The 12,137-nt window shown below is 37.7% G+C and overlaps 1 protein-coding gene across 5 annotated transcripts in view; it reads right to left on the reverse strand.

Annotated features, from left to right (window-relative positions):
- Gcc2 (GRIP and coiled-coil domain containing 2) overlaps positions 1-12,137 on the reverse strand; it is a 54,026-nt gene that overhangs the window by 26,691 nt on the left and 15,198 nt on the right. For all 5 annotated transcript variants that reach the window (XM_031346741.1, XM_031346740.1, XM_031346737.1 and 2 more), the window contains 8 exons: positions 8,691-11,135; positions 7,989-8,061; positions 5,327-5,427; positions 5,135-5,233; positions 3,495-3,614; positions 1,564-1,728; positions 1,176-1,280; positions 196-358 (listed from right to left, as the gene is read on the reverse strand). In XM_031346741.1, the coding sequence (XP_031202601.1) occupies positions 196-358; positions 1,176-1,280; positions 1,564-1,728; positions 3,495-3,614; positions 5,135-5,233; positions 5,327-5,427; positions 7,989-8,061; positions 8,691-11,135 (3,271 nt within the window). The remainder of the gene's footprint in view (positions 1-195; positions 359-1,175; positions 1,281-1,563; positions 1,729-3,494; positions 3,615-5,134; positions 5,234-5,326; positions 5,428-7,988; positions 8,062-8,690; positions 11,136-12,137) is intronic.

Here is a 12,137-nt window from a genome sequence, read left to right on the forward strand (position 1 = left end):
AGACAGGGCAGACAGGCAGGGCAGACAGGCACACAGGCACACAGGCAGGGCAGACAGACAGGGCAGACAGGGCAGACAGGCACACAGGCAGGGCAGACAGGCAGACAGGCAGACAGGCTTGTATGAATGCATGACTCAGGCTGTTCTCTTTATGTTCTGAGGCATTTATAGAGTAAAGGGAATTGTTTTACTCACTTATTTCTTCTTGTAGGGTTTCTTGTTTCTGTTTTTGAATTTTCATTTCTTGCTCCAAATCTTCTATCTTACTGTTTTTGTTTGTTAACTTTTGATTTAATTCTTTCATCAAACGTTCATAATCTGCTATTTCCATATTCATCAATGTGGTCTGCTGGGCATCCTGCACATTTTATAAAAGACATATATTACTAGGGCAACTAGTCTTTGAAAGTGCTATAACCATGCCACAGGAGCAAGCAGGTTTGATTATGTTTTCCGGTAGCATGGACATAATACAATGAAGAAGTGAGAAACTCAATAGTTCACAGTTCTAATTTCATTGTGTTCTCTAACAGTTAAAACTCAACTTTTTGAACTCTACCTGACTAACTTTAACTACCCACAGAAGTAGTTCTAGTCTTATGGAGTTCTTACTTATGAAATCTTAATATTGAGGTAACTCTTAAAATGTCTTTTATGGAATATTCTTTTAAAAAGTGGAGAGAAATGAATTAAAATTAATTGTAAGCTTTGATAATAATTAAATCATCATGTGTTATACAATACAGCAAGCACACATACAGAAAGAAGTAAACTCATGAGCCTACGTTCTTCTGAACAGACAAGAACAAATAAAGCTCAAGTTTTAATTTGATGAGGCTAACAATTTATAAAGGGTTATTTTAGTATTACAGCCAATATTTGAGATATTTTTTACATGTATAGGTTGCAGCAGTATGAGCTATACTGTCCTATGAAGACCTCCTAGTTTCTGAGGTCCTGGGAATCAAACCCAGGCTTTCAGCACTAAGCAGGCACTGAGTTCTCTCTCTAGAGACTCCTTCTGTATCTTTTTTTTTCTTTTTTCTTTTTGGTTTTTTTGAGACAGGGTTTCTCTGTGTAGCCTTGGCTGTCCTCGAACTCAGAAATCCGTCTGCCTCTGCCTCCCAAGTGCTGGGATTAAAGGCATCTGCCAGCACTGCCCGGCCCTTCTGTACCTTTTTAACCAGCTCTAATTCTTGCATTGTTTTCTGAAGCTGCTTCTTTTCCTTTTGAAATTGGAGCTGGAGTTCTTCGAGCTCACTCACAGTACTGACATGTTCCTAAAATACACAACCCACAACACAATCAACATTAGAGAAGACGCTCGTTATATACAAAATGCATTCAATACACAAATCATAAGACTTTGGAAATGTTTCAAAACTTTAAAAACTATATGGCTAGTATATAAAACGAGAACAGATTCTCCAATGTAAAGTTGACATATATTAAAGAATTATCCAGATTGTACTCATAAATGTACTCGGTAAGATAGTTCATTCAAGCAATATGTGATTAAAATCCTATTGTATGTATGGGAACCGGTCTCTGGGTTGTTCTTACCTTAATTTTCTGCTCTTTCTGAAGTTTCTCAGCGTCCAGTTCTTTTTCTACTACTCCTTTGGCTCTCTGGACTTCTAAGATCTGTGCTTCTAATAACCTGGCATTAGCCTGCAGGGTCTCAATTCGAGCCAGGAGATCCTCGTTGTCTGAAGTTAGTCTTTCACACTGGAATACAAGTGACTTGTTACTGGGAATACAAAGTAGATACATACAGAAGATGAAATGTGTAATGTGAACATCAGTGCGGAATGAAATTGATTTCACCATTAATCATACAGATTACTGTTAAGTCAAGAATAAGTTTAAAAAAACAATCACTGTTGCTATTGACCTGGCAAAAACCTTCCATAGAACAAAAAGCAACCTCGGGAGGTAAGAGGTGGGGGGACCCCCCAGAAAGTACCACAGACCTGGAATGTGAGAGACTCTTAGGACCATCCCACAATCAAAAACTCTGACCCAGAGTTGTTCCTGTCTGGAAGAACTGCAGGGACAAAAATGGAGAAGAGCCTGAGGGAAAGGAGGTCCAGTGACGGGGGAGGCTCCAAGGCCTGACACTATTACTGATGTTATAATGTGTTCACAAAAGGGGGCCGGCCTATCATGGCTGCCCTCTGAGAGACCCAACAAGCAGCTGAAAGAGTCAGATACAGATATTTACACCCAACCAATGGACAAAAGCTGGTGACCCCTGTGGCTGAATTAGGGAAAAGCTGGAAGAAGCTGAGGAGGAGGGAGACCCTGTAGAAACACCAACAGTCACAACTAACCTGGACCCCTGGGATCTCTCAGACACTAAGCCACCAACCAGGCAGCATACACCCGCTGAAATGAGACCCCTGACACATACACAGCAGAGGACTGCCAGGTCTAGATTCAGTCAGAGAGGATGCACCTAACCATCGAGAGGCCTGGGGCCCCGGGGAGTAGGGAGGTCTGGTGGGGTAGGGGAGTAGACATCCTCTTGGAGACAGGGGATGGGGGAGGATGTGTGGGATGTGGAACAGTTGGAAGGTGGACAAGGAGGGGGATAAAGTCTGGACTGTAAAAAACGATTAAAGAAAAAAAAAAAAAAGAACAAAAAGCAAAAATAAAAAGTCCAAACAAATAATTCCTGTTGGACTGAGGTTTAGTTGATGTCTTCAAGCTCATGCACAGTAATGGTGTGCTCCTAAAATGAACAATAACAACCCTTACAACTGAACAGTAAGAAAGGTTTAATTAAAACAGGATACTGTGGGAGCTGGAGAGATGTCTCAGCCGTTAAGAGCACTGGCTGCTCTTCCAGAGACCCTGGGTTCAATTCCCAGCAACCACATGGTAGCTCACAACCATCTGTAATGGAGATCCAATGTCCTCTTCTGGTGTGTCAGAAGACAGTGACAGTGTACTCACATATATGAAATAAATAAGTAAATCTTTAAAAAAAATAAAATAAAACAGGATACTGTTAGCTATTGTTATGGTTTGTATATGCTTGGCCCAGGGAGTGGCACTATTAGGAGATGTGGCCTTGTTACAGTAGGTATGTCATTGTGGGCATGGTCTTTCATACCCTCCCCCTAGCTGCCTGGAAGCCAGTTTTCTCCTAGAAGCCCTCAGATGAAGATGTAGAACTCTCCACTCCTTCTGCACCATGCCTGCCTGGACACTGCCATGCTTCCACCTTGATGATAATAGACTGAACCTCTGAACCTGTAAGCCAGCCCCAATTAGATGTTGTCCTTATAAGCATTGTCTTGGTCTTGGTGTCTATTAACAGCAGTAAAACCCTAACTAAGACACCTATTTAGTCAAATTATTTTCCTAATCCAAAAAAATGAAAAAAATTTTTTCTTCTGATTACAGTTTAACTTCTTCTGCAAGAGAAAATGAGATTAAAATGTATTTACTATAATTTGCTTGTCTAAATGTATCCAATTTGAAATTACCTGGCAAGTCGAATTTCTTAATTGTTTGGTAAGGTCTTCTATATGATGTTCAAAATTATTAGCACGCTCTTTTTCCACATCCAGCTGTTCTGACTGCTTATCATATTCTAAAAGAAGATTCTTCAATAAAAGACAAGATTTAACTCTAAGTGATGAAGCATTTACTAGGTCAGAACATATAATCAAGCCATCTTAAGAGCACATTTGAGATTCTTAAAATACTTAATATGAAAATGTAAAAGTGAAAACTAGCATTTGGCAATATGACAAAAGAATAGTACCCTTAATATATATGACCTTATAAATCCACTAAGAACATACTTTAAAATTTAAATATGAGCTTATTCCTTTCTTAGGGGTCAGTTACATTAGGGCTTTGCTTTTTTTACACTTTATAAAACCATAATCTACTAATTTTCTCCACAATTAAACCAGGTATAAGTTTAATTTTTCAATTTTTCTACTTTGTAAATTCAAAAATTGCTTTTAAGTTTATAAAAAAAAAATTTGATACCAGAAGTCAGCAAAGTACTGAGAATTTTATTTAAAAATGTTTCATACATATAGAATTTACTTTGGTGTGTGTAGTGTAATAAAGACAAGATTATGCTTACTTCAATTATCTTTCTAATTCTTACCTCCCTAATTTCTGCTTGCAAATTTCTGTGGTATAACTTAATGGGCACGAACAGAATGGGAACAACTGGTAAGACTACAGCTCTGCAATGTTACTAGTATCTTAAGATTTTTAAGGCAGTGGCCTTGAGTCTCTGTGCTTTAGAGACCCACTTGTACACTGGTGATGATGATAAGATACTTCTACTATTTGTTCTGAACATACACATATAAGACAGGTGAAATATTTGAAAGACAGCCTGTCATATGTGTTGGAGTCTCTACGTTTTGTTAATCTGAGACTGATTAGAATTCTGTTCCTTTTTTCCCTAGTCACCTTTCTTATACAGCATCTACCTTGTCCTTTTGTCTACTTGTTACTAGAATTTAAGAGTAAGGGAATTTAGGAAAGTTTGCTGTTGACCATCATCTGTCCATAACCAGGACAGATATAAATATTGTTGAATGAATAAATATGTGAAGAAATGTAGTATTTATTTTATATTTAGTGATCTTGTTAGATTTGGAAAATTGTAATAGTCTCGTGCTATTAAATAAGGATATTCCCTCAATAACCTGTGCTCTACATTCCTTCTAGCCCTATCTGGAATATCAGGTATCTTCTCTTCACTGTGAACACACTAGATCGCAGCAAGCTGTCCTTTCCTTACATTTTATCATGAGGAAATCCCCCAATGGATTTTAATTTTAAGGAACAATAATTTAAACGCACTATTTAAAGGCTAACTTTTCTAAGTGGCAAATGCCTTTCATTCCAGTACTTGGGACCTAGGTAGATTTCTGTTTCCAGACCAGCCAGGGCTACACAGTGAAACCCTGTCTAAAACAGACAGACAAAAAAAATTCCAGATGAAAACCAAAGACTAACCTTTTATGTACACTAAACAAAACACCAAAACAGGGAAATTTCAATAGCCAAAACAACGGATTTTATGTACCCGTTTTATAATTCTAGTATACCTGTTAGTCATGAATAAAGTCTGTTATTAAAGCAGCTGTTTTACCTTATAGTTTTCTGCTCCTTGGATGAACTCCTTCAGAGAGGCAGACAGGCGGTCCTTTTCTGACCGGACAGATTCAAGTTCGTTTCGTAGTGTCTGGGCCTACGGAAATATAGTGAGTGTTTTTTATGAATAGAAACACTTGCTTTTCCACAACACAGGATTCTAAAATCTTGGGTTTTTCTGTTGCCTTACCTCTTTCCTGTTAGAATCTAGTTCTTTCTTTGCTTTCAGAGCAACTAGTTTTATCCTACTTATTTTCTCATCCTTGTCCTTGGATTCTTTTTCCAGACTTTCTAAAATAGAAAATGAAAGGGTCATATATAAAAGTCAAAAGGTAAAAATAGTGAAATTACTTATCTTAACCTCAGAAATGGTTTTATTATTAAACACAAAATTTGCAGCTTGAAATTAATGGTAAATAGTCAGAACTTTATTTTGTAAACAGAAACCTTAATTCATTAGCAAAGTGGGATAAATTATGTAAAACTTAAGTTTTAAGTATCTGTTAATAGTCTATTTTCCAAGGTCATTTCTTAAATACCTACGAACTGGAGTTGAGTATGAGGGGATTTTAGGAGATGGTTTTTAAATCAGGACAAGTAGGAAAGGTGTAAGGCACATTTACGGAACGATGCACAGACTGTAAACATCTGTCTTCATCCTATTTGACTACCTCTTCTAGTTAAACTCGAGTTTAGGACTTGATTTTGTGTTATCTTTTTCTAACTGCAGCTAAGAGTTCTGTCCACACCTATCACTCTGAGTGCACCATGTAGAGTGACGTGTGCACTAGAGGCCACGGCCTTCCATGTTTCATATATATAACTCTATTCTGCTTCCCACCTCAAGCATCACAATGGTGATTCTCCCTTTCCAGTGGACTTTTTTTCTCAACAGTTTATAAACGTGCAACAAGATCATATTATCAAGGCTGATGAAATGGTTTAGCAGGTAAAAATGCTTGCTGTGCAAGCCTGAGGACTGGGGTTTTATCCCTGGTACCCACAGTAGAAGGGAAGAACTGACTCCTGAATGTTAACCTCAGACCTCCACACAGCATATGGCAGGCAAGTCATATATATTATACAGATACAGGAATAATAAAATGAGACACATCAGTATGTCAGGAATAAAGAGACTATAATAGGAGGTGTAATATCACAAACATGCTTGTTTTACCATTAAAACAAAACAAAACAAAACAAAACAGAAACCACACTGCTCCTCTTACAGAGCAAAACCTTTCAAAGAGTTGCCTGCATATATAATCTTAAATTTCTCTTCTCCATCTTTTTCTAGAAGGCCACTTCAATCAGGCCTTGGCCCCAGCACACCAGGAAACTGCTCTCTGTGTTGCTTAACTCAATGGATAGCTCTCAGCACTCACTCAACCCATCAGCAGCATCTGCTGTGGCTGTAGGTTTTCCATGGCTGTCACTTGGACATAGCTTGACTTTCAGAGTTTTGTTCAAATGATTTCCTACCTACTAGCTGCTTCTCTCAATCCCTTTTGCTGTTTCTGTAATTTAAAGATGGGAACTGTCTCTGGTCCTCATCCATCTCTCTCTCTCTCTGGCTTTTTTATGCCTATAATTTGACTAGGTGTCTTTCTACCTTTATGCTCAATTACAGATGTATCATCCTATGTGATGATACATATATTTAGTCTAAAATGGAGTATCCTCTTTTACTTAAACCATCTTTGACAGAAAATTGAGAGTCATTCTGAACTCTTTTCCATTCTCCTTTCCCCAGTCTATCTGGGTACTAAACTAAAGAATCATGGGCACATCATACAATACTGTCTTAGTCAGGGTTTCTATTCCTGCACAAACATCATGACCAACAAGCAAGTTGGGGAGGAAAGGGTTTATTCAGCTTACTTCCATATTGCTGTTTATCACCAAAGGAAGTCAGGACTGGAACTCAAGCAGGTCAGGAAGCAGGAGCTGATGCAGAGGCCATGGAGGGATGTTTCTTACTGGCTTGCTTCCCCTGGCTTGCTCAGGTTGCTTTCTTATAGAACCTAAGACTTCCAGCCCAGGGATGGCACCACCCACAAGGGGCCCTACCTCCTTGATCACTAATTGAGAAAATGCCCCACAGCTGGATCTCATGGAGGCACTTCTCCAACTGAAGCTCCCTTCTCTGTGATAACTCCAGCCTGTGCCAAGTTGGCACACAAAACCAGCCAGTACACTTGTTAATCCTTTTTTTCTTCATCTTTCAGCAGGAACAAAAGAGCTAGTTCATAAAATCACTAAAAGGAATGAACAGATATGTATGAAGGCTTAACTCTTCTGTGCACTGCAATAATGCATTTATAATCAGCTACTCCTTGGGAACTTTCTGGTCTCCTGGATGCTATTTAAAAAAAAAAAAAAACAAGAGACAAGCACACTTCTTGCTAAAACACCTTTTCCTCTTGTGTTACACTCTTCAGGACCCAAAGGAAGTGATATTTTTCTTAAAATAGGGAACTTTCTATATCAGCATCATCTTGTGTCCCTACGTAACTTCTGAACTTAGCTTCTTCCTGTTACAGAGTTCTTTCTATCTAATGTCTGGACCCTGTCTGCCCTCGCTATTGCCATTAGATAGAAAGAACAGCTGATTACCCAAAATGTCTACGTGGGTAAAAAAAATTCAAAATTAATTCATAGAATCAGCAACAGCATTTTTTGTTTGGATTAAATGACAGAAAGTGGCATTTGGAAGAGAAGGCAAACAGATGGCAGAGGTCAATTGCGGAAATAATAGCTCACTAATTGAGACTATAGTTCTCAATCTATCTTAAACACTAATAAAATGTTTGTCTAACTAATGGTGACAACACATATAAAACCATAGTTACCTATTTTTTCTTCCAGCTCTTTTACCAATGAAAGTTGATCATTTTTTACAGAAGGCGATTTCTCTAAGGAATCCTAGATTTTATAGAGAAAAAAAACAAAAACAAAAGAACCCCTAAACCAGAATTCATTTCATTCCCCACAATAAAACTGTCATCATATTAATAATGAGAAAATCTTTACCTACAAAAAATATATAAGTAGCAATTGGGTTATTTTCATTTTCTATTGCCAGAATAAGCAACACTACATTTATTATGTATATGGTCTTTATTAAAATAGTGCTAAAGAGCAACATGAATAATCAGACACACCCCAAGTACATACGTAATAAAGAAATGACTACATGGTCATCACTTGACAACACAATTTCTAAGAGAATTTTAGAGTTTTAACTAAAATGAAATACCACTATAGCTCATTCTTTTGATTAAGTGTTCATTAAAAAGAAAAGCACTGTGTCCTGAGGGCAGTTCTAGATTGTCCTAGATTAGTTTTGCTCATGACTAGTCACACTTGACTGAGATAATGCCACATCAAAGTCCTTATTAATTCATAAGCCAGAAATTGGTTGCTGGAACCTAAATGCTATATATAATCTAACTTTTGATTTCTGACTATAAAAATGTTAAGACATGTATTTTCTACAATCTATGAACAGAGCTAAGGATTTATTGAATCAATAAAACTCAAAATAATAGTACCTTTAGCAGTGTCAATTCTGCTCTCACATCTTGGAGTTCAGATTCCCTCTGTTCAAGCAATAGCCTTAGGTTTTCATGTTCTATTACAAGAGCCTTTTCATTATGGACTTCATTTTTGCTGTGTAATGTCTGAGATAATTCTTCAACCTGAGTTGAAAGAGTCTCATTTTCAAGGCTTGTTTTTTCATTAGTATTCTTCATTTCTAGAAGATCAAGTTGCAGGGTCTCTTTTGCTGATGTGACTTCATCTAATTCTTTTCTTAGGAGAATTTTCTCTTGCTCAGAGTCTCTTACTAAAGCCCTTAGCTCTTCACACTGAACTACACTCTCCTCTTGAAGGCACTTAATCTTACTTTCTAATTCTAATACTCTTGCATCATATTCAAAGACCAAGTTATGTTTTTCTTCCTGTACTTTCACTAAGGATTCACCCACAGCTTGTAGAAGTTTGACAACATCTTCCTCTTCATTTTCCTCTAAAATGCTTGCCCTCATTTGCTTAAGATACTCATACAACTGAGTTTTGACAAATGACCTCTGACCTCGCTCATTTTCAAGCAGTTTATTTAAATCATCTCGTTCTTCAACCATTAACTGGAGTTTCTTTTCGAATTCAGCAACATGTTCTTTATAGGTAAAATCTTGTTGAGACTGAAGAGCTTCTAAATCCCTGCTCAACTGGACCTTTTCTGAATGTAGTCTATTGTTTTCCTCATAGAGAGACTTGATTTTAGATGACAAGGCTTCTTGGTCTTCAGTCATAGTTTGCATTTGAACCATGATGCTTTGGTCGTTTTGGCTCTTTTCTCTTTCTAGTTCCTCCAGCTTCCCTGTTAACTCACTCACTCGTTGTCTCAGTTCACTGTTATGCTGGGCGGCTTGCTCTGCTGCTTCCCTGAGTTCTACACACAGTCTCTGTTCCCTTTCCCATTTCTGATGGAGATCATCTATCTCTTCATGGGAAGTTTTGATTTTACTTATAAAGTCATCTTTTTCTTTAGCAAGAGAACTTATCTTTGCTTCTAATTCTTGTAACATGGTATCTTTCTGACCAAGACTGGCTAAATATATGCTATTATCTGCCTGAAGGTTCTTTATGGTACTTTCGAGTTCTGGTACTAATTCTTGTTGCGATGTTAATTTTTCATTTTCTCCTTGGAGGCGATTCACAGTTTCAAGAAGAGCATCTTTTTCATTAAAAGCAGTTCTTAGCTTCTGCTGAAGCTCATGAACATCAGATGCTTGCTGTTGCTTCATTGTTTCAAACTCTTGACTTATTTTTCCGGCAGATTCTCCAAGTTCTGTTTGTAAAATTTCCATCATCTCTCGTAAACTCTCATAATTTAGAACTACCTCTTGCTTTTCATGTTGTAGATTTTCACACTGTTCCTTAAGACCCTGTATTTCAAACATCAATGCTAACTTTTCTTTTTCTGAACCTGACATCAATGTCTCACTTAGTTCAGAGATTTCTTTCTGATGGTGTTCCTGAAGGCGCTGTATTTCTTTGTTATGTTGTTCCACAGCACAGCAAAGCTGTCTATTTAAATCTTCTCGCTCATGTTTTAATTTTTCTACTACATAGCCCTGTTCTTCTTTAGCCAGCAACAGTTCATTAATTTTAAACTCCAAGTCTTCTCGTTCATGGAAAAACTCATTCTTTATATGCTGGGCATCCATTTCAAGTTTTAACTTGAGATTATTCATATAAGTCAGTTCATCTTTTAAGATACTATGTTGAGATTCCAGTTCTTTTAATGAATCTTCCAATTGTCTGACTTTATCACATACTGTTTGTTCTGTAAATGGATCTTCCTGTAAGGCCACAGAGCAATTTTGATTCTCCTGGCTAGCATCTGGGGTGCCTTCATTTAAGTTTTTCAGTTCACATTGGTATTTCTCTGGAATGTTCTCACTTGCCTCACACTGTGTCACTCTGTTCTCTTTTAGTTTATTTATTTCTGCTTCGTGTTCTTTAGCTGATGTTTCCATCTGAGACACCAGCTCATTAACTTCTTCTTTGTGCGCTGCTCTCAGCTGCACAATCTCTTCTTGGAAAGTATTAATATCTTTTTGGTAGTGCTGAGCATTGTCCTCAATGACTTTCTGGAGATGAATAATCTCTTGCTGTTTTTCATCACTGGCAGCTTTTAATTGCTTTTCTAGACATAAAATCTGTTCCTCAAACGCTGCTGTCATGCTCTGAATCTCTTCCTGTAGTTTTTTAACATTATCCTCAGAGTCACTCTGAGCCTTAAGCTGTTCTATCAGCTCTACGTGCTTACGGGCTGCTTCTTCCAGTTCTTTATGTAAGATGGCCTTTTCTTTGCTGTGCTCTGTGTGCACTGCTATCAGTTCATTTTTACAGCTTTCAATTTCTTTTATGTAGTTTCTATGTGATTGTTCAAACTCTTTGTGTGTCTCTTCCAGTTTAGTTACAGAATCCTATTACAAAAATAAGCACAAATAAAGCTTTGAAGATGAAAGAAATCTCTATCATTACTAAAGAGTTAACTAGGTGATGGGAAAAGAGGGGAACAGAATATACCTAGAAAAATATGTTTCTGAAATCTGAAGAATTTTGTTTAGGGCTTGCCTCACTTAAGTAGAGCTATTTTTTAAAAAAGATTTATTTATTTATTTTATGTATGTGAGTACACTGTAGCTGGATAGATGGTTGTGAGCCATCATGTGGTTGCTGGGAATTGAACTCAGGACCTCTGCCCGCTCCATGATTTATTTATTATTATATGTAAGTACACTGTAGCTGTCTTCTGACACACCAGAAGAGGGCATCAGATCCTATTACAGATGGTTATGAACCACCATGTGGTTGCTGGGGTTTGAACTCAGGACCTTGGAAGAGCAGTCAGTGTTCTTAATCGCTGAGCCATCTCTCCAGCCCCTTAAGTAGAACTATTATCATCAATACAAAATCTATTACTTAAAGTAACTAACAACTAGGACATCTCTGTACTTTTGTTTTTTTTTTTTTGTTTTTTTGTTTTTTTGTTTTTTTGTTTTTCGAGACAGAGTTTCTCTGTGTAGCCCTGGCTGTCCTGAAACTCACTCTGTAGACCAGGCTGGCCTAGAACTCAGAAATCCACCTGCCTCTGCCTCCCAAGTGCTAGGATTAAAGGCGTGTGATACCACTGCCTGGCGAAAAGATTTATTAATAAGAGATATTTTATAGAAAATACGCTGGGGCTGGAGAGATGGCTCAGTGGTTAAGAGCGCTGACTGCTCTTCTGAAGGTCATGAGTTCAAATCCCAGCAACCACATGGTGGCTCACAACCATCCTTAATGAGATCTGACTCCTTTTCTGGGGTGTCTTACCTAAAATAAAAATAAACTAAAAAAAAATGTATTCTAAGTTTTGGGCTGGAGAGATAGCTCAGCGGGTAAGAGCACTGACTGCTCTTCCAGAGGTCCTGAGTTCAATTCCC

This window comes from Mastomys coucha, unplaced genomic scaffold (assembly GCF_008632895.1).
Source record: "Mastomys coucha isolate ucsf_1 unplaced genomic scaffold, UCSF_Mcou_1 pScaffold3, whole genome shotgun sequence".
Lineage (NCBI taxonomy): Eukaryota > Metazoa > Chordata > Mammalia > Rodentia > Muridae > Mastomys > Mastomys coucha.